Genomic DNA, 22,754 nt, shown 5'->3' with positions numbered 1-22,754 from the left:
TCGGCTCCTCACACAGATTCCTGAAGTAACGAGACCGTTGCAGAGCAACAAGCTCGCAAAGAATTCAAGCAATGAGGAAAAAATCAAAAAAGTTAAGTATCAAGTCTCCCTGGGTTGGACAATACTCGTGATATGTTAGCCAGACAGCTAATGAATGAGTTAATGAATCATTGTGATGCAGCTAAAAAAAGTCACTTTTGACATGCCCTGCAATGCACCGTCTCTCAGTCTGATTTAGGTTGCGCTGTTTGACTTCTCTGACTATATTTTACCTAATCGTGAACACCAGGATACATCTGGAGACATTCACACAAACAAAGCTGTGGCTGAGAGCTCATGATGACCTGAATGAAGGGGTCAAAGTGTAAGATTAAAAGTTTTTCTCATCTTTTTCTTGGATCTTAGCGATGGCTGAGAATAGATCTGGTCTTCGCAGCTCTGCATGCACAGCAGCTCCACCCATCTGCTGTTAAAACCTTCTGTTTTGCAAGGAGCAGCCAATCGAAAGGAAGCTGGCTCAAAGGAATGTGTCGTGGAAAGGAGAGGAGTTTAAATGGCTTGCTGTAGAGCAAAGATAAACTGAGGGTGCATTTGAATTATTCAAAGCCACTTTAGCAGGTTCCAGGAATAAAATATGGGGCTGTAAATGAGAATAATTCAAGAAATATAACCAGGAGACTCAGAACTTATTCCACCATGACTGAAATTTGACTGGCTGATTTGCATGGGCTGAACCACTGAAAGAAGGCAAAATGTACCTTAGTTATTGACATGCATGCTGTCCAAACTCATCATCCGATGAGAGACTGCCTTTCTAATATTTGACCATACTTTTTTTACTAGGCTATGAAGCAACACAAACTGTGTCCTGTCCAAACTCTCATTTACCACACACCTCTATAACACTGCATAACTAAGGGAATAAATAACGAAAGAAGGAAAAACTGAAGTCACAGTGCTGTAGGCTAGCACAGGAATTTGCATGGGAGTAATACCACAGATGACCGTTGACTTTATTACAAAATATTAGAGGTCTACAGGTAATACTACTCATGTCTAAATCGGGCTTTTGAGTGCATGTAATGTTATAGTTGTGTATAGTCAGTTGTGTAAGTGTTGTTTTGGATGTTGCTTGTTCTGCTGATGCAAGGTGCAGGCATGACAAGAATCCCTGAGCTAAAACTAACCCACAGCAGCTGAAACTGTTTTTATGCAATAAACATAATAAAAGTCAACATCAATCTTTGGAAACTAACAGCCACAGAGACACCACTTACCCAAAGTTGATCCCAGCAAAACATCAGCCCTATAATTTGAAGCTTTATGTAGTGCCCTAATAAGCTAAGGGTTCATGCAAGTAGCCTTGTGCTTTCCCAGCAGTGATCCCGACAGCGTGCAAACCCAACAACAACTCTTTTTCTTTCTAAGACTCGTGGAGATGTAAATCCAGAGCTATTTTTCCCTTCGGCTCTAAAAGTCACTCTTTCAAAGGAGTTAATTGCCTTTTCAGCACCAACAAGTGTGAAGCCAAAAAACAGTGGAAACACTTTGATTTATTGGAAACACTTTTTCCTATCTAGTCTGCGAATTATTTTTTTTCTTTAAAAGCTATTTTCACACTGAGCTCATTTGAAACCGTGCATCAGTCTGACGGTGCTGGCCGAGTAGTCACAGCACAAAAGGCTATTAAGGGATCACCTTTGAAGTCTTATCGACTACTTCAAACTCGAGTGGCTAAAAAAACAACGTGTGGGTGTGTGTGTGTTCCACATGTGCAGATGCTTACTTATATCATGCGCGCGAGTCTGTGATCTCATTAAATTCTAATTCAGATTTGACCACAGTATCATCATCAGATGACAGAAGGCAAGATGAGACAGACGGCTTGGACCAGACTGGTCTGGACACACAGATAATTTACACACACACCTTCACTGAAACAGAGTGAGCGGAGACTTACACCTGTTCTATTTTAGTAGGGCCTATTTCAAGCTGCCGCCAAGTGTTGGGTAGACACTTTATGAGCAGTGATAGAAGGAAGCCAATTGACCTCTGACCTTTAACTATTTGGGCAGCTAATAAAAAAAATGCTGGAATGTTGTATAAAATGTTAGTTAAAAGAAAAAGATCTTTTTTTTTTTAGGATTTTTTAAATATATATGGTAATTTTGAATTTGATTCCAGCAACATGTTTCTTCTTTTAACCACACTAAGTTAGAGTTTTAGAACTGTGGAGACCATATGCTGTAGTTGCAACAGCCAAATGCTCTGCTATTATTGCTCAAGATTGGATTGTGGCTGTTCAGCAGTCCAGGACCTGCTTTTGTTACACACCACATGGACAGAAGTTCTGGCCCGCCTACACAGTACACCTACAGGAGCTGCCACGAAGCTCCCAGAAACAGTTTTTATGCTGATATTAATGAAAGAGAAGATTTTGAACTACTAACCTACATTCTGAGTCAGCAGAATGTAGGTGACTTTTATACACGATGATGTTCCTCGGCATGTGGCGACTCCACTCTATACCTTTACATGGTCTTCCGCTTCCTGGTTAAGTTGCTATGTCTCTTAAACACTTCCACATTGGAATAATATTGCTTACAGCTGAGCCCTGCTATTTAAAACATGCAGAAAGTGATTTGGTATTGTCTTGCTGAAGTATGCAAGGGCTTCTTTGAAAAAGACACCACATGCATGGAAGCATATGTTGCTCCACATCGTTCTGCTTTAACTGGGACCCCAACAGATAACAAGCTGGATGGTTCCTCCTCTCTTTGAAGGACTTGGCGTTCTTGGGGTTTTTTGTTGTTTGTTAAATCCGAGACAAACCCATCTAACGTACGGTGCTGTTTCTAAGGGCGTAACATTGCTTCCTTTTTTGGGTGGCATAGAAAGCAGCACTTTGGTCACAGAGTGACCACGGCTCCCTCAAAAGGAAGCTTCTGTCCATGCCTGTGGCTGAACCAAGGAATGTCTCACACTGTGCTCTGGAAAGCGGTTGAGTTCGGTCCCGAGGGGCCCTCGGTTTCTCTGTGGTGATAATTTCACCACAAATGAATTCAGCGGTAGCGATGCCTCTCCTTCCTTTCAAAATACAATCCAACATTTACATTTACAACCTAAAAACTTGGTAATGCAATTTTGGGGTTATTTTTGGTATTTGTAGGGCAAAGTTTTGTAGGGCAAAATATCTGAATGGAAAAGATCTGAATGTGTCCTCTGTATCTGTATGGTGGGTTCGGCACATGATTTAGTCCATGACTTCAATAATCCACACAGTTAAAAATAAATTAGAAAATTGTGTAAGAAAATTATTCCATAAATCTCACATGAAATCAGACTGAGAACTATCATATGGCACATCTTTAAAGAGTCAGTGGATCTGATGCATTGTAACACCTGAATTCTACACGGTAAAGTTTGAAGGATAAGCATTCCTACCATTTTCACCTTCTGTGGTGTCCTCGCAGTTCTGATTGAAGTTTTCGTAGGAGTCCCAGCGGATCAGGGGATCTTGAGTGTTGTAGTCGACTGAGACACTCGGCCCGTTCTCCAGGTGGTCCACACCTTGACCAGAAGTACAAAGAGGCAGAGCAGAAAATGTGAATGTCTTTACATCCGGAAAAGGGAAAAGCTATTTTTATCAGAATCAAGGAAAAAAAATTGAGATTCAGAATTCATATTGAGATAATTGTTTTCCCTATTCGATTACATTCAAGACCCTGCGCTAAACTGACACGTTTTCTTTTTTTTATTTTCTTTAAACCTGGCTGGATTCTTTTGCTGCATGCTATCATCCTGTCTCACTTTTCTACCTGAAACCGTAAACTACACATGGAAGATGGACTGGTCTGGTGGTTGCTCTTTGGTGAGCCTGTTTCTGCTGGAGGTTTCTTCCTGTTACCAGGGATTTGTTTTCTTCCCACTGTCACCAAGTTACTGTTCCTCAAGGATCATCATGTTGTTGGAGTTTTCTCTCTAACACTGAAGGATCTGCATCTTGAGGCAAGGTGACAGTTATTGTAAATTAAAACAATATAAGTAAAACTCTGCTGAGCTGAGCTGTACTAACAACAGTCTGGCAACCTGTCCGAATTGTACCCCACGTTGCACCCTTTGACAGGTGGAATAGGCACCAGCCCCAACGCAACCCAGAATTAGATAAGCACTAGAAGAGAGATGGATGGTTCCATTTACAGTTCAGTGGAGTCACTGTTGTATGGGGCGTATGAGAGTGAGCTAATTTTCTCAGTCATGCCAATTATGTATAAGAGTATAGTATGGTTATGGAAAATGCTTAGTATGGCCATAAGACCCAACACATTGATCCTTACCATGTATTTTCTCTGGTCCAAAGGAGAAAATAAACTCCACTTTTCCATATTCTGGAAATCTATCATCTGCAAAGAAAAAAATAAATAAATAAATAGAGAGAGTTTTCTCTTTATATCTAAAGATGCATATATTGTTACACTAGAAAACACATGCAGTTTTTAAAGATTATACGCCCATTCAGATGTTCAGGTTTTACTTACTAATAGGTATAAGTTCATTGTTTGCAGGAGCATTATAATGCTGTTGTCAGTAGTATTTCAGAGTTGCAAGTCTTTTACCTTTGAATGTGTCATCTAGCTCATCTTTCCCAAAGACAATCCCCAGGTCGTGAACAGCGCAGGTGTGGAATTGTACCCGGAAGATCACGTCTCGGCATGGGCTGCGGTAGCGTTTGTGGTAGCACTTAAGCTGCAGGGCGATTAAAAAAGAAAAAAGGCTAATTTGCAAGTGCATAAATCTCTTTTAGCAGATCACCACTCGGTGTCATACCAAACAAGCAAAAGTAATGCTTCTTTATTAATAATTTATAATAAAATAATATTTTTATAATGTATAAAAATACTGTTTCACAGGATTCAATTCACAGGATTTTAACTGAGTGCAAGCAAAGAGACACAGCAGCCTGATTCTCTGCTGGCTCAGGTTTACTCTGTTTTTTTTGTAGCTCTATGTTTATTTTATTTTAGTTTTTTATCTGTTTCCCTTGTAATGGAAGGACCATCCACAAACATTATTATCCAAACTGGTTTTCCAAATACAGCAGCTTTAAGAGTAATGTTAAAACCACACTGAGGAAAATCGGCTCTCTCCCTCCTGCTGTTTCCTGACTGGCAGCCTTTTTTTTTTTAAAACAAGGCCTCATTTTTACATTCACTGAAAGAAACCAAAGAACTGTAATCATTCCTTACTGTGGATGTAAAGAATAATAAAACTGACAAACAGATTATTGCATATAGACAAAGAAATTAAAAAGAATTCAGCTGCAGCTAAAATTAACGATTTTTGCTAAAGGACTGACTGACTCGACTTTCTGACTGTGGGGTTAACCATAAAACCAAAACGTTTAGGACTGAGGAATAAAAGTAAAATATCCTCTGGTTTTGTGCAGCTTTTTGGGATATCGTAAAGGTCCTGCTGAGTGGTCCATTACCGCTGCTGAGTCAAGTTTAATTACAAAATATTATTCTGCTAATTTTATTCTAACATGCCTTCAGGGCTCGACCAATTTTCATATTTAGGTAGAGGCTTTAAACATCCCAAAATTGTTCTTCCCTCATTTGTGAAAAGGTTATTTTTAATTTGCTATTTCCCAAAATGTCAAAGAGTTTGACATTTTGGGAAACTGGCTTATTTGCTTTCTTGCTGATAGTGAGAGAGGCAAAGGGATCAGCTAGTGCCAGGAGATGGTTAGCTTAGCCTAGCATAAAAACAGGGAGGGTTAGCTTAGTTCTTTCTGAGGGTTAAAAAAGCCATATATAATAATCAATATTAAAACTCAAGAAATTTTTTATCATAATGACTGTATTTCTTCTTTCATGTGTATAAAAGGCTCATATTTGCACTGAAAAGTCTCTGTACACAGAGACTAGCAAACTTTTTCTACATTTAGTTTTGTTCCTGTACCCTCATGACACTCTGCAGACCTATGATTCTTTTCTCTTTCAGCAATTCTGTTATAGATTTGCTACTGTGCTTGAGATCATTGTCCTGTTGCATGACCCATTTTCAATCAACTTTTGGCTACCGGACAGATGGCCTCAGATTGCCACTGCAAAGTGTCCAGGTCCTGTGGTTACAAAACAAGCCAAATCATCACCCCTCCACCACCATGCTGACAGTATGAGGAATGTATGAGAGGTGTTGTGCAGACATGCTGAGTGGTCATATTGGCTGACGATCAGTTAATCAAATGTGCAGCTGGCTGTGTTATTTACCTTCTTAATTCAGATGGAAGCAGTGATATTAGTCCTGTTAAGATTTACTGTACATGTCAATGACCTTTAGCAGTGCCAAGAGGTGGATTTTGTTACACTAGGGCAGACACTTTTTTACTAATGCAGTTTATGTTAATGTAACCATCTGCTGCTCATTAAAGAGTGGCTTCCATCTTCTCCATTCTCCAAGAAAGCCACTAAAGATTTTCCCAAAATGTTGAAATGGCCTAACTTGTTATGGTCTTTTAGGTTTAAAGTTTCATTATAAACCCAAATGCAAACTTTAAAAAGATCATTAAAACAATTAACAAACCAATGCGAGGTTCTTCTCTGCAATTATCTTTAATCTGACCAATTAGATATACAAAACCATCACAGTTAAAAATGCAGGAGCACTCTGTGCTAATGTCTCCTCAGGCAGCAGTTCAAATTTTCCCTGTTATTTGAAAAATAACAAGCATCAGCAAGCAGTGTCTCAGCCTGACGGTGCATTCAGCAGAATCCATTAGTCTGTGTTAAATAAAGGATGAGATATGAGTTCAGCTTTGAAGGCCAAAACAGCCTCAGGTACAAACTAAGTGCTCACTTTCTAATTCTTCATGCTGACATTATGAGCCCCGAGAACATCCCATAGATAACATTATGGCTCAATTGACAGCAGAAGCAGAAACGTTGCTGATGTGTGGAGTTTTTCTATAGGCAAAAGAAAACCAGAGGCTCTCACAGGTGCTGCTAAACTGAGGATCTTACAGGAATGATTTCATAAAAATTCCCTGAATCTCCCTGAGAGAGTTGCAGGGATAGGTCTCACATGAGACTTTGTTTGAAATGATTATGTCCTGTTATAGCGATACCTCATGTATCCTTAAATGCTGTTTTAAAGAAAGTACACGGCCTTTTTCACGTCATAGTTTCCAGCAACATATTGTGTGCTAATGAGGGCCTATAAACCGAGGTATAGGACTCAGTCCAACTGTCTTTTCCCAAGTTTTTACAGCCCCATTTCATCTGTAAATGGCTACTATAAACTGCTGCAGCACATGCATTCAGTGCATTAAGCCAACGTTCAATTGGAAACACACACAGGATTCCCTCATTATTATTATCCAATAAAAAAATCTGAATATCCTGCATGTATTTTACCCTTATCATTTGGTATCCATATATTTTTCCCTTTTCCTCTGGCAGAGGTAAAACAATAAACATTCGGTGTTACTGGCTTCACACACTGAGCTTAGCCAGTGATAAAATGTTGAGATTCGGTTTCTTTGTTTTGCAGTTAAAATCCACGGAAGCCAAATGATTTAAATTTTACAAACAGCTGAAAGATTACTGAGGGTTTTTATCAGTCTATATTGTACAGCACTAGCTTCTGGGGTATGTCTCTGCTGTTCTTACCAGGATGTCCCCCTTCAAAAGGAGGCCAGGTTCAATGGTGATGCAGATGCTGGTCTGGCTGTCACCCTGGACATTACTGCAGAGAAATAAAAACACAACATGTCACATGACAGGCCCGCTTTTATCATTCTTGCTGTGGAAATCATGACAGCAAGTCCACTGCACCAGCTTTTGTTTCTGATGCTACTTCCCTGGATAAAACCATGTGCCAACAACAATCACCCTTTTTTTCCCACTTTAACAGTGGCCTTCACAGAGCGTAGCCCATGGTGTTTTGGGGTATTAGTGCCTGTCTGATTGTATTGTTGGGAAAGAAGGATCAAAGGGAGGAGAGTGCCAAAAGGGAGCATGTGAGAGAAAGTGAAGAGGAATGTGATTTCACCAAAGCTTTAAAGAGTATGGAAATGTGTCTGCACTGATTGTTTCACAGGAAATGTAGCGTCATTGTGCAACCATCACCAGGCTTTGTTGTTTTGAATAAGAAGAGCAGTAACAGTGAAAAGACCAAAGAGTTTAAAACTGAACTAAGAAATATTGGATCCAATGACCATTTCAGATGACGAGATCATTGAGTCAGAATATATATATTGATTAATCATAGTTGCTGTCGTTTTACAAGGTAATGTTATGGTTGTTATTCCTAAACAACCTTAATTCAATACTTTTGCTCAACCTTTGAATCAAAGTTGAAAGTCCTAAATAATAATATTTCCAAACAAGGTGTAAATGCAGAATGTGTGCCTGCCTCACCTGAGAGGTGAGGCAGGCACACATTCCTGCCTTTCCTCTCCCTGCCTTTTTCCTAACCTCCCCTCTTTCCAAAAACAACAACAGAGAGCCACAGAATCCTTTCTTTCCTGTCTGGCCCTGGGAACCAACAGGGTCCTGTGGCATGAAAACCCTGCAGGCGTCCACACAGATGCCTGTCTGCCTCTTTCATTGGTTCTCCAGTCACCAATAACATTAGACGTGATTACGGGATCTAAAGTGGGGAAACAAGAACCTACAGCTGGGGAGGCTAGCTAAATACAATAATGTGGGCCAAGTGAGAACTCTAAACTGGAGAGAGGGGTGCTGTGGGTGTATATCAGGGGGCAGGGGGGAGTAAGAGGAGAGGCAATAAAGGAAAATCAGCGTTTTTATTATTGAGCCATTACGAGCTCGCTATCCCTGGAATCTTGTAAAAGCAGTTGAGTGTGACTGCTTTTTAAGACTTACTAGATCCCAGATGTGTAGATGGGCTGCATGGCCTGGTAGATTTTGAGAAAAGGACGACAACCTGGGACATAAAAAATGCATTTAAGAAAGGGGCTCAAAGCTAAATTATGCGTGGTATATGTGTGTGTGTGTCTGTGTGTGTGTGTGTGTGAGTGAGAGAGAGAGATACTCGCCTCCCTTGGACTCAAAGTTGGGGATGCCGTGCATGATGACGTGATGGAGGAACAGCGGCTTGTTGTTGATCTTGATGTGTCCGGACAGCAAGCCGCTAAAGTACTCCACATACCTGAGTGAACAGAGGGAGAGAAGCAGCGGGGATTAAAGTGATGCCCAGTGTTTGACCACTAAAGGATGAACATGTAATCCAAGACACAAGCTTTCACTTTGACCTTTAGCTTGTCAGTCATGTCAAAGGAGCCAAAAAACTTCATGCATCAAATGGTTTAAAGTGGCACTAATCACAAACTATATTTACTGAGACAGATCCAAAGACAACTGCCACCCAACTCTGCATGTTCAGCCAATTATGAATCTTTGATTTTGGTTATCTGCCAACCAACGAACACAACTATGAATCCACCACAGAGGATCTTATAGCAGCTAAAAAGCCTTTCTTTAAAAAATTAGTGGCAAATAAGACTGACCAAAATTCATAACAGGGCAGAAATGCGACTCCAAATGAAAATGAATCTTAACAAATCTCAATCTCAAAGTCTACGTGTGCAAACGATTCTTGAAAGTTCACACTTTGTTTGCGGTTCCTTCTACTGCCCCCCGGAGGCCATTAAAATCAATTAATGCGGCTTTAAAATGTAGTGAAGTGACACAAGGGAGAGAGTTCACTCAGGGGTCAAACTTGAAACAACATTGGAGGGAAGACTGACCTTTTCTGAGATGGCTGACCCACAGGAAGCACTTTGTCTTCATAGAAGCGTTTCATGGCAAACCTGTCCAGAGCCTGGTCGGCACTGCATTTTGAAATAAAGTTTTGTTAGAGAACATTTTCTAGTCCATTTCCATTTCAGCATTTCTGGAATGTTTTTTTTTTAATGTTTTTTTTCCTTTATTTAACTGGGAATTCCTTTGATACAAAAAGCTCTCAGGGAAAAAAAGGCAGCTGTAAGGTTGCAAAAATTAGAAAGTTGAAAATAACAAAAACAGACATGAGTAAAAAAAAAAAAAGAAGATCAAAATAAGCAGTGAATGCAACACAAAGTTCAGCTTAGAAAGTTACTAGTTTTCTATGAATAAACTTTTTTTTTAAATTCCTACAAGTCATGATTTGAATAAATTAGAAAAAAAGAAAATATGCCACATAAATGACCCCTGTAGAGTATTAGCTTGATAACTAGAGGAGAGAAAAGCAGAAGTAACCACAGTAGGTCTATTCATGATTTGTTAGAGATCAGAACAATGTGCAGCTGTTGGAAATGTGGATATCTTAGAATAAGTAAGACAACAAATAAAAGAATGTCATTAAAACATTTTTCTTGTTTTTTCCTTCAGTGTACTATGCTATACGTCCCACAAGAAACTAATGACAGCTGTTCTACTTAACCTCAATGCAAAGAGTCAATCAAAAGCTTTGACCATAAATCAACTTTTCCCTGCACATCTGGCACATCACAATTTCACAGTTGTTTTCTGTTTGAAGCTCCTTTACCTTAGCCTGCAGGATAATGGAATAACAAAGGAACCTGACAGCTGTGCAGGAAAGTACGACGTTTTTGGGTTTTTATTTTATGACCAATCGTGTCATTTTAAAAACAACGTTGATTTGTGCTCATCTGGTTGTTTCTTTACGAGGAGGTCATTCTGTTAGTGGTCCTATCTAAGAGACAAAGCCAACACAGAAAACGAAAAGCAGCTCACTTATAATCTGAGTCGCATGATGCGGTGTCTCTTAGAACTTAACTCACTTTAGCTCACTTTTATAATTATGACATCAGGAACTGTTCTTTTGATTTACCAGAATTAAACTGGTGGTCTTCAGTCTCATGTTCTAACCCCCCTCCTTCTGCCTCATCACATCTTTAACTGTACTTCAGATGTGGGCTTCAAACCTGTGAACAATGCAGGCTTATTGAGTTTTTCCTCTTAAGCCTGTCCTCATGTAACCCCCCCTCCCCCTTGTTTTCCAAAAATGCCAGATTTCATCTTCACGCCTTCTCTTTCTGACTTTCGCTCCACTTTTTAAGTGGCCGGGACATGTGACTTTAGCTCCAGCTGCAGCTGGGATCAGAGACCTACCTGGCAGATATGTTGCTGTAATGCATGTAAGCCGCCACCACCACTCCTGTTCTGCCTCGATTGCCCTGAAAAGACATCAGTCAAGCACAAGTAAGCTAATTTTATCTTCATCTCGTGATGGTCAAGCATGCAGAAAACAATATTGTTATGGATTTCTTCTCTAGGTATTTCAGGCACTAACTGTGTAATGTCCAAATATGTTTAATGGTTATTTTAGTCATGTAGAATATAACAAAAGACATAAAATTAATTCAAAGTTCAAAAGAAGCAAAGAGGTACAGATATCATTCCCAGGTTAATGATAGCCATCAAATTTACACAATAAGGACCAAATGACCCTTATTTTTACAGGAACTGCAACATTATTTAGTATCACGTTAGATAGGGTTGTTCTCTTTTTAAAAGTAATTTTATTTTTGTTAAATTTCAAGAAGGGCATGTCCTTATTTACAGTTCAGTTCCACCACAGGGTGCTCCACTTACACTGAGGTCCAGAAGTACTTGAAGAAAGAAAATCTGTTGTAGTTTTGGAAATTTGGTGTGACTGTGTGTTAAAACGTCTGAAATTCCTAAATACTTGTGCAATACTTTTGTTAGACACCTTGAATTAAAGCTGAAGGTGTGCACATACAAAGTATGATATATGCACTGTTGCAATCAGACAGTTATGTTTGATATAGGCTAATTGAAAAGTTGATACAGAATGTTAAAAGTTGCTTTATGCAGGTATACGTAACTTCAGAACACATCAACTTTATGCATATTAAATGTCAAAATTTTCCAATAGAAAGTTCTTATTTGGAATCAGGCTCCAAATGACACTGTATGTAAAATAATCTATCATATTATGTTATACAAAGTCATTAAACTATGGCCTTCTTTATTTAAAAAAAAAAAAAAAAAAATGCTGTCAGGAATGCAGAGATTCAAAAACGGCAAAAAAAAATTTCTGTCATGGTAGATTCCTTGGATAAGTCTCCAGGCCCCAGTCGAGAACATTGGGACTCTCCAGAGCCACAGAAAACATTATACAACTATTTTCACAAGCTGAGCCCTCCGCGTGACCAGTAAACGGACCGTTTTGTGTAAAACTGGTGAAGTGGCCCACGTCTGGTTGTAAAAAACGTCTGCATATTTGAGCGTGTATATGTGTCCAGGCATGTGATACTATGTCAACAGAGACGGCGTTCATTTTAGCCCATCTATCCGCCTTTAAAATAAAGCTCGTGGTGGCGAATGAGTGAGTTCCACATTATAAATATCGCGGCAGCTTTAACAGCGTGGAGCCCAGTGGAAATGATTTGTGGAAACCAGCACGGTCAGCTTCCTTAGTGACCAAACTGTCGTTACTCGACTGGCAGGAAAAAAACCAAAAAAACAACAGCGGTTGCTACAGCAGCCGACTTGTTAGTAGCCTCCCTGTGGGAATGTTTTAGGATCCCATGGTTAATTCCTATGTTGCAAAACACAATCAGGAACAGAGCGGGGTTAACGTGAAAATGATTAGGTATTACATTCGGGACGGCAGCCTAGTAGCTGTATTGGATATACTCTTTATGGTGTGTGTCAGCACACTGAGGCTTCCCACAAGCGCATAATGTGATCCAAGTAAGTTTAGGCAACAACAGGAAAATATCGGTCACTTTAGTTTTTATGGTATTGTTAAGGGTAAAAGGGGTAAATAAACCTAAGTAGCCATGATGACTGGCATGCCTTACAGCCTTAATTTGTGTTTTCCTAACCATCATCCAGCCCCAACAAGCACACAAAGAGACGCACTCAGTGTCAGTGTTTCACTCAGATGGAACATCATTAGAAGCACACATGCACAAACAGCTGCAGCCTCTGAGGTAAGCAGCGGTCGTGAAAAGAGCCTGAGAGCACCCTCTACTGCCTGCAGTCATTGACTGTTTTTACAGCATCTTCTCGTTTTTCACTCTTACCTTATTGTGTATAACCACAACATTGTGGCTGTCCGCACTCAGCCACGTGTCCATGGCCTTACAGATGCTGCAGATTTTGTCCAAGGCTGGAGCGTGGTGGTCGGGCCAGCCAAAGTCCAGAACCTGAGAGAGGAGGAGAAAGGTTGCTGTTCATACCGGTGGTCATACAGTAACAAAGACAAAGAGAGGAGATGTTAAGCAGGCAGTTGTACCTTTGGATTGAGTTGGCTGATGTCATAGCGCTTCTCACTGAGGTTGAAGAGCTAAAGAAAAGTACAAATAAATATTACACAAGATATTAAATGAGAGAGGCAGGGCACTCTGGGAATCCTGAATACGAAAATATTAGAGAATTCGTACAGCCAAGCCAGTAAGCAACTGAACCAAACATGGGGGTTCATGATATGAGATGTACTCATTATCACCTCGGTCTTTGGTTATCATAGTAAAGGTAAGGGTACATATGTTTTTATTTGCCTATAATCTGAGTTAGAATCATATTTGTTCAGTGTGTTTGTGGGATGAGCCAGAGGGAATGATACACCACACATTACAGCTACAGGGCCATGGAAACCCGTGCCATGAAGCTCCTGGTGCACAGCTTCTGTGCTGATGTTCATCCTAGAGGAGGTTTGGAGCTCTGTAGTTATTGGCAGCTTTTAGGCATTATGCACCTTGTGTGTGAGTTGCTGATTCCTAAACGCTTCCACTTGGCAATAATAAAGTTTAAAACAGATTAAGGAATATTTAGCAGTAAGAAAAAACTCCATAAGCTGACTTGTTGCAATGGTGGCACCTTATTAATTCAATTCAAAAGACCACTGAAATCAATGCTATGGCTCTCTTCCCATTTTATTTTCGGGCTTCTATCAAAATATTGTCAAGAGGCGGGACCAAGATGGCAACCAAATGTCAAGGCTTGCTTCATGAAGAATTTTGCAGGCTTTTGAGGCATGCTACATGCACATAGTCAAGTAACAAGGATTAAAGTGTATAGGGATTTGGGATTTAAAACTTCAGACAAAAGCTGTCTCATCATTTGCAGTAGAAATGACAACTCTCATTGACCGGTTTTATTAGCTATGATAGATTACTAACAAAGTAGAGAGAGAAATTGATAGAAAACTCCATTTCTGGCTGACTTTAAAACATTTCAAGCTAAATAAGAAAGCATCAAAGCATCTTTATAGTCTAAATCATATTAACAATACTACCATGGAGGAAATATGGGATTAAACTAATTGTTGTCAAACAGGACAGAGCTAGCTACTTCTATATGTTACAGTGCAACATAATGTTAGCTTTGTGCTTTAATGTTTTTGATTCCAAAGTCATGCTTCACTAAACTTCAGAGAAAAGACGACTATATTTAGCGGGGTCATCGTGGTTCAGTGAATAAAAATCATGTGCTTTTAACATCACCCAAACTCGAACGAAGCCATTTTTAGTATCTGGCGATGGTGTTAAATTAGCCAACACATCATGAATGAGTCAGTCCTGAACAGAGTTTCTTGTAACTCAACCTGTAACTCAATAATGTAGTTAGCCGTCAATGAACTAACTGTTGCCGTTGCTGGGAAACTTCTCTATTAACTGGCTGGTTGTGCTAGTTTTGGTGACTAAAAGTGTATCCATTTCCTCCCTTTCACCCATGTGTGTTTGGATTTGCAAATGCAGTAAGAAAGACTTACTTTAAAGATATGATTGACTCTTAATAGATAACAGCAGTGTCAAGTTGGAGTTGTTTAAGTTTAGCAAAAGATTAAATGCACACATTGACTGAGGTTGTGTCCCCGCTGCCCAGCATGGGTTATATCCTACACTGCTAACAGATACAGGAAGTCACAGTTTTGGGGTGTTTTCTATGTCTAATAGCTTTGCTTTATATTGGTAATTAGAACTTTGTAAAAAGGATTTACCAGTAACTGAAGAAATAACATGTTTTTCATTGGGGGGGGGGTTGTGTATGATACTATCTTTATGTTATTCTGCCGCCAATATAATCAATCCAGGACTTTTTCGGCCACCTAAAATATCTTTATACTGTTATGTTATTTATTTATTGTAATTTTTGCTCCCCTCTTGGCCAGATCCTGCTTGAAAAATACATCTTTTTTTAACCTCAATGAGACTTTTTCCCCAAGAACTGCCTCTAACTTCTGACAGGAATGTTCTTTCTGGCTCAAAATAACTTTTATGAGAGATATAATTAAGATCTGTTTGGCAGATAATAGGACAACAAATCATTTACAACAGTTTAAATGCAGGCAACCACTTTTCGGCCCAACAAAAAGCAACAGGAGCGATGCTTTGAACAACGAAGAGTGAGGCAGGTATCACATGCAATATAAAGTATGCAGATGTTATATAACCACTCTGTTAGGTGAATATGTGGTTACACCTTAGCTAAATGAGCTGATAATGACTTTTTATAACTATTCGGTTTTTCTGAAACCCTACCAGGTAGTTGTTCCCGTGTTTTGATCGCAGCATGGAGGCCACCTCCCTCAGGTTGGCAGCGTAGCTCTGCTCCTCCACATTGCTGGGGAAGGAGACAGAGATGATCCGCTCTGTGATGTAGATGAGGTCCAGCTCGTAGCTCTCCTCCAGGGCCTGCAGCAGACTCGCACTCCTGCAGAAAAAAGTAGTAATTCTGAGTATCAGCTGATAGAAAAACCAATGCAGGTCACCGGACTGCAAAAGATAGCTTTAATACCCCGAAGTAATGCAGCACATGTGATTTATACACTGCAGCTGAATGGCTTTAACCGAAGACTGCCAAAAGGATGAAAGCTGGTCAATTTTAATTAGGTAGCAGTTTTTGTTTAATTTATACAGATACTGGATACACGTCTGTCCAGTTCATGTTATATGGGCAGAGAGGGCTGCTTTACTAAAGATGGTAGCAGTCCCAGTTTGTTTTAGGCAATAACATTATTATGGACACAGTCATTTCTTACAGAGAAATGTCACAAGACACGTCTTCTTCTGACGTAATTTCAAGTTTGTACTTTAACTTCACATCTTCAGAGTCACATATTTGGAGCCCAAGGCAACAAAAAAATGATGTGGCTTCATACGTCATCTGTAAACTGAATGTCCGCAGTGTTGCAAACAGAACACAACATTCTTTCTTCAAGTCAACATGGAACAAATATCCTAATATGGAGAAGGCAATACACCACATAAATACCAAATCCACAATGACATCACTAAATCTCAGCGGGGTTCATGCTCTCCCTGCTGCATTAAACACAAGTCATGTTCTTAGACTGTCTGCAAAGAAAAGCGAGCGAGGAGAAGGTGACGCATCCGATGAACACACCAGGGGGCTGCGGGATATGTGGACCACGCAAACTGATGATCAGTGATGAGCAAAAGTGTTTTGGTTGTTGTTCTGCTGAGTCTTTTTTCCCCCTCATTTGGTCAGATTAGATCTAAAAGGGAGAGATTAAGGAAGCCCAGATGAAAGGGATGTCAGAATTCCCTGATTGATCCGTAATTTACTCTCAGGCTCTTGAGAAAATGAGAGCAGGTGTTGCTCTTTGACTTTTCCAGATGTCTAAACAATACAGAGATTTGGTTAAAGAGCGAAGGAGCAAAAAAGCTATTTTTTCAGTAATCTGAGGAGATTAGCAGAAAAGAATGTGCTTTTACAGCTAAATATTGGAGAAAAGTCCATTTAAGACCAACATGCAGCACTAGATGAGTCGTGCTTACATGAAAGAAAGATCCTTAAAACGTGGCATCAACTTCTTTTATGCTTTTATGCTTAAAAAAACGTTATCTGCATGGCTGGAGTGGCTCTCAACCAAATTAAATGTCATTTGTTATTAATTAGTGGATGGTTTACTCACTTTTGAATCACATTTAGTCTTTTTTTAATCCCTCTTTTCAATGTTTGCTAAAAGATGAATTTTACTTTACAAATCCTTTTTAAAGGTCAGGACTGATCAGATTTACCTCAGACACAGCATCCTTGTAATTATTTTTGTGTACAGCACTTTGTTTCTGCTGCGTCTGTTTTTAAAATGTTTACTAAATAATTTTGGGATAGTATGATACTGTATGGTACCAATGGACGTCTGGTGCTTGGGCTTGTCCCCAAATGTGCTGCCCACAGTGTGTTTATAGTCTTTAGAATGTAAAATATATTTCATTGTTACTTTTACATTTCTCACTGATATTGCTCTGAAGACGTACTTGAAAGATTTTCTTGTCTTTATTGATTTGTGACATTTTTCTGTCAAACTCACTTTTACATATCACTCTTGTAGCCCTGTTTACGTGCCAAAGAGCTGTTGCAACGAGCATTGTGAGGTAAGTGCAAGCACACTTTTTAATGTTTAGTTTAGGGGTGTGTGTGTGTGTGTGTGTGTGTGTGTGTGTGTGTGTGTGTGTGTGTGTGTCCGTCCCACCATTTGCACATAATTACTGAAATCTCTCTTGGAAATTAAAAAAAAAAGCTCCACCTAATTAGAAACACAGGAACAATGTACAATGTACTGTACCAGATATTCATCTGCAGTCCCTAGAGGAGTTCATGAATGACATGCAGATAAAAATTCAAATTCAAATTTTATTTGTCACACACACACAACCATACACAGTATGACATGGGGGTGAAATGCTTGTAGCTGTACAATGCCCGACCATTAAATGACAGAAGAAGAAAAGTTTTAGTTAAAATTTAAAAGTTAGTTAAAAGTTAGCAATCAGATGTCATGAATCTAAAACTGACACATAAAAAGAATGTATACAAGAAAACACCTTAACAGAAAAAAAAAACTGAAGAAGAAGAAGGGTGGATGGGAGAAAAACACAGTTGTCTGGTGATTTTGCACTCAAGTACTTGCAGTGACCAACAATATGCCACACCCCTTAACTCTAGGGGACCCCTTTCATTTGTGATGTGATTGCACAGGTTGCGCGGTGGGAGGCAATCTGTCTGCAAACAATCACAGACTGACTGTATTCACTCTCAGACAAATTTGCAAAGGTTTGCAATTAACTGCCATCTAATTATTAAACAGATCGCCAACACATTGCAATCAGAGTTGATCTGAAATTTGTTAATTGATATATTCTGTTGTATTGCCAAATATTTGCCAAAAAGATTGTTGATCAGGTTTTGTGGGTTTTTATTAGAAGAATCATCACGTGCAAGATTTATGCAATATTGCTGTGAATATACGCAAGTTACATTTTTTTCTAATTTCCTTGCAGATGTCTGGATTTGGTTTAGTTATATGGGCTGAAGTCATTTTGCAGGCTGAGATGTAGAGCCGTACAGGCGTCCTCTGCGACTCACCGTCTCACTAGCAATAAACAGACCTCAACTGATCAAACCTCTTTCCGACTTTTGCCTTTGCAGAAAAATATCAACCATAAAGAGGCTATAAAGAAGTGAAGTGGGTGAAGTGAAGGTGGGGAGTGAGTTGAAGAGGTTGCAGGAGAGGTGCCTGGAGCCAGACTGCAGCATATTTCCCACATTTGTCAGCTGTGAGTAGCCCCTGAGGAAATTGCTCATATGTCTGGGAGAGGGGATCGCTCCAGCTTTACTGTTCAAATACTGTAACCTGCTCTTTTCTGTACATCTGGAGCCACTCAAAACATGCTTACTGGAAATTATTCATCACTTCAGATAAAAGAAATTGATATGTCGCACATGTCTCTACTGTGCTGAGACAGAAGTCTTATCAAGTTTTTGAAAATATTTCTTTAAACCTGCATCTCCTCTTTCCCACCATTTCCTTTTCACTCTCTTGCATCTCCTTGTGTATGCCTCTCACCTCTGAGTGCAGTCAAAGCCAATATACTGTAGACCTGTGGTTTGGTCCCATTCCAGATTCACCAGCATGTGTTGACCGGCTGAGTGCCAACCTGCTTCTCATCAGCTGAAGAGATTAAGTGATTGCTCCTTTTCTGCATACCGCATTTGACGAATGACGCATTATCTCTGCATGCTCAATTTCAGTGCTGCACTGATCTCGTTTGTCAATTCAGACAAACACTGAACCTTTTTTTTCCTAAATCCAGAAACCTTAGACATTTAACTGTTAAAAAAAATCCCCCAAGATATCTGCAATAAAAGTCAACAACCGGGATTTCCATGGTTTCTTCCATTCAAAATACGGAGCACCCTACTTGACTTCAGCTTATAATCATACTTGTCATACTTCCTGATGGGTATAAACATATTACCACATATTTTCTCATGACCCAAAAGGTCAATTGGCTCGTCCAAGTTAAACTCGCTACTTAGACTGATTTGACCTTTTCTATTATTAATATTTTGAGTTTCTTAAGCAAACGACTTAACACAATGCGCTATTCATTTTTTCTCTGCATTAGTTACAGATGCTTTTCACCTCTATATGTTAAATATTATATAAACGTGATGCAGAAGGAATAGTTCACAATGACAAATTGTAATATAAGACCGCCAAGCTCCCAGGGATTTAAGCCCATTTTAGCTTGTTTTGGTTTTCCAGCAACAGGCAACTGTTTTCAGGAGAGACTTATTGTATATTCCCTTTCCAGCACCAAACAGTAAACAGATTAGAGATGGACCGATCCGATATTACGTATCGGTATCGGTCCGATACTGACCTAAATTACTGGATCGGATATCGGAGAAAAATAAAAAATGTAATCCGATCCATTAAATATCACGAAAGCACCTCACAAAACTTGCAACACGCCGTAACTCACCTCAGAACGTTAGCACGTTGGAGCAGTATGCATCACGTGATAGAGCGGCTGTGGCATGCGGGACCTGTCGGTGGTCTGGATAGCATTTGGAGCTTCGCTAGCAACCCGGCATTTCATCTCCGACAAAGTTATCCCCGAGAGATGTAAAGCAAGTGTGTAAGTCCATCTCTGAATGTTTGTAAAGCATTCCTGCGTTAAGCTTAACAAGCGACTGCCTCTTCTTGCTGCTACTTCAATCATGAAACTGCTTAACGATCAGCTGATCGGCTTTTCTGTCGGGAGTACGTCTCTCTTGTTTGCTTTTGGCCCACTTTGCACCAGAAAGAGGAAACCAGCGGCTGAACAACAGCAGCACGTTTAAGCTCTATAAGCTGTTGTTAGAATTTATTTAATATTACTTTCTACTCGAGGATCTTTTTCTACGTAGCTGACGCTGGTAACTGTGCAGGGGCGGATCTAGCAAAGTTTAGCCAGGGGGGCCGATAGGGCATTAACAGGGAAAAGGGGGCACAAAGACATACTTTTCTTTCTTATTCTCATTTAAAATGTCTAGCTTTTAATAAATAATTATCTGACAGCCAAAGTTTTAATTTGATGCAAAATGAATAGAAGTCCATTACTGTATATAGTAACTATTAAGTCTAATATATATATATATATACACCCTAGTAAGCTATAGTACTTTTTCCTTTGTGAAGGTACCATCTGTGCAGTCTGCAATTTTGTTGAAGAAAGATGTTGAATCTATTTAATATTTCTTGAAAAATAATTGATTTCTGTGCATTTTTTTTTTCCACACTGCATCAAATTAAGGTTGATTACGTTGATTAAGCATCATGAGGTGGAGCGTGAGGAGTGGTTCCCTATTTTTTATTTATTTATTTTTGTTGTTGCTGGGAGTTGGAACCCTATTAGTTAGGTTGCTTAATATATATGCTAAGTACTCTTTAAAATACCAGAATAGGGAGGATGGTGTAGGTTTAAGTTTATTAGATTGATCAGTATTGCTGAACTATGAAATATTTTTTTTGGATACAGGTATAACAGAATAGCTTTAGTGTAGTTGTTGTTTTAAACTTGAGTATGAACTTATACAAAATGCAGCAAGATATTTAAAAAACAGTTTTGTTGATTAAAAAACACTATATCGGATTCATATCGGTATCGGCAGATATCCAAATTTATGATATCGGTATCGGTATCGGACATAAAAAAGTGGTATCGTGCCATCTCTAAAACAGATAAAAGTAATAAATATCTTTTTTACCAGTTAAATATTTCAGTGCTTCCCTAGAAGGTGATGAAGACAAAAATACACCTGAAAATGGTTACATTTGTATACCTATACCGATAAACCATCGTAAATCCCAAAAAGTTGATTCTGTTCATCTGGACGTAGCGTCGTCAGTCCCTGAAGAATTCACTTGGATGAGTGACGAATCATTTCTCCCACTCAAAACGCTACGTCCAGATGAACAGAATCAACTTACCGGATTTATCCCTACCGGGGTGATTCAGCATGGATCAAGACAAACTATCTTAAAGTTAGGTAGTTTGAACATTTGCTTCGAATGAGAGCAAAAGAAAACAAACTCAGTGCTTCTTTTTTGCAAGTAGCATGTCTAAAAGTCTTCAGTTGAAAGATCTGTGCACCACATTTCAGAATCAGAGAACTTATGTAATAATATCTGCAATGTTGCATGACCACAGCTGTCAAATTAACCTGTCACTGTAGATGTGTGATATGTTATGTTTACCACAAGTGAGAATTGTGGTTTTCTTTAGCTTTGATAAAAAAATAAAATAATACTAAACATGTTGTCTACACTACCTAGTTATTTAAACTAAGTAGGTAGGTAGTATTACCCAAACACTTTTATTTGTAGGCTTAGAGGACGGCGTAGCAACACAAACCTCCACGCAAATAAAAAGTGTGATCATAGGAATGTACCAAACCTGTCTGAACCCAGAGTTTGACTGGATTAGTTAATTTAGCGGGAGGATTACATCAGACAACTGTCAATGATTCTGATGTTAGGCACTTAAAAATGTTTTCCTTTATATGGATGGAAATCAGGTGTAATCCTCTCAGTAAATGAACTCACACGTTCTCTGCATGGGCTGTTAAACATGCTGATGTTCCAGATGTTGAACTGTTTTTATTACCTCATATCATCTAGGTGAATTGCTGCGAGGGAGCCAAACTGTCATTCAAGCTTCGCACAGCACACAGTTGTGTTGTGCCATCAAGTCTGACACATTAATTACACAACTGACAACATGTGTGACTCCCTGAGGACCGAGGCTGACACCAGATATCTTTATGTCCAACAACACACCGAGCGGTCCAGTTCAACAGCGGGGCATGTTGCTTTTACAGTGTCCCCTGGTAAAAATCGGCCAATATCACATTACATCTAAACTTTTCATTTTCAGATTCCTCACATTATCAAGCAGGATGCAGAGAACGCACAGAGCTAAGCCTGATATTTATTTCACCCCCCCCCCCCCCCCCCCCCCTTATTATAAATCTGCACTTTTGCTGGAAGCAGGAGAGATCGTTTTCTAAAATAATTAAACAAACGCAGCCTGATAATCCAAATGAAGCCTTTTATGGGAAACGTGGAGAGAAGGGAGGAAAAGTAGGAAAACTCAAAACTGATGAGGAGGACAGGAGACAAGAAAGAAGGGAAGCTACCTCGATGGCCTGCGCCGTGACTCCATGCTCTTTGAGGATTTTGTTGAGCCCTGCAATCACAAAGAAAAACTTTATTAGTATTCTTTGCATGCACACAAAGATGTTTCTCAACAAGCTGTTAAAAACATTCATACACCAAATAAGGAAATCAGTTAAAGAGACGTTCGAATTATTAAAATGACGCTTCACAGTCATCCATGTAACCAGCTCAGCCTTGCTGGTAAATTTGAATCTTCTGAAATTTGGAAAATAATGGAGCCT

The 22,754-nt window shown here is 39.4% G+C and overlaps 1 protein-coding gene across 25 annotated transcripts in view; it reads right to left on the bottom strand.

Annotated features, from left to right (window-relative positions):
• Positions 1-22,754, bottom strand: part of tns1b (tensin 1b) — a 195,486-nt gene that overhangs the window by 34,940 nt on the left and 137,792 nt on the right. For 14 of the 25 annotated variants that reach the window (XM_080290502.1, XM_080290509.1, XM_080290510.1 and 11 more), the window contains 12 exons: positions 22,494-22,543; positions 15,542-15,713; positions 13,294-13,344; positions 13,082-13,204; positions 11,139-11,203; positions 9,773-9,856; positions 9,062-9,174; positions 8,889-8,949; positions 7,671-7,746; positions 4,617-4,746; positions 4,340-4,403; positions 3,445-3,578 (listed from right to left, as the gene is read on the bottom strand). In XM_080290502.1, the coding sequence (XP_080146628.1) occupies positions 3,445-3,578; positions 4,340-4,403; positions 4,617-4,746; positions 7,671-7,746; positions 8,889-8,949; positions 9,062-9,174; positions 9,773-9,856; positions 11,139-11,203; positions 13,082-13,204; positions 13,294-13,344; positions 15,542-15,713; positions 22,494-22,543 (1,123 nt within the window). Of the gene's footprint in view, positions 1-3,444; positions 3,579-4,337; positions 4,404-4,616; positions 4,747-7,670; positions 7,747-8,888; positions 8,950-9,061; positions 9,175-9,772; positions 9,857-11,138; positions 11,204-13,081; positions 13,205-13,293; positions 13,345-15,541; positions 15,714-22,493; positions 22,544-22,754 lie in introns of all 25 variants that reach the window. The other 11 variants (XM_080290504.1, XM_080290525.1, XM_080290505.1 and 8 more) reach the window with 3 other exon arrangements.

Source organism: Astatotilapia calliptera, chromosome 16 (assembly GCF_964374335.1).
Source record: "Astatotilapia calliptera chromosome 16, fAstCal68.1, whole genome shotgun sequence".
In the NCBI taxonomy this organism is placed as follows: Eukaryota; Metazoa; Chordata; class Actinopteri; order Cichliformes; family Cichlidae; genus Astatotilapia; species Astatotilapia calliptera.
Note: the sequence above shows the minus strand (reverse complement) of the source record. Positions and strands in the feature narration are given on the sequence as shown.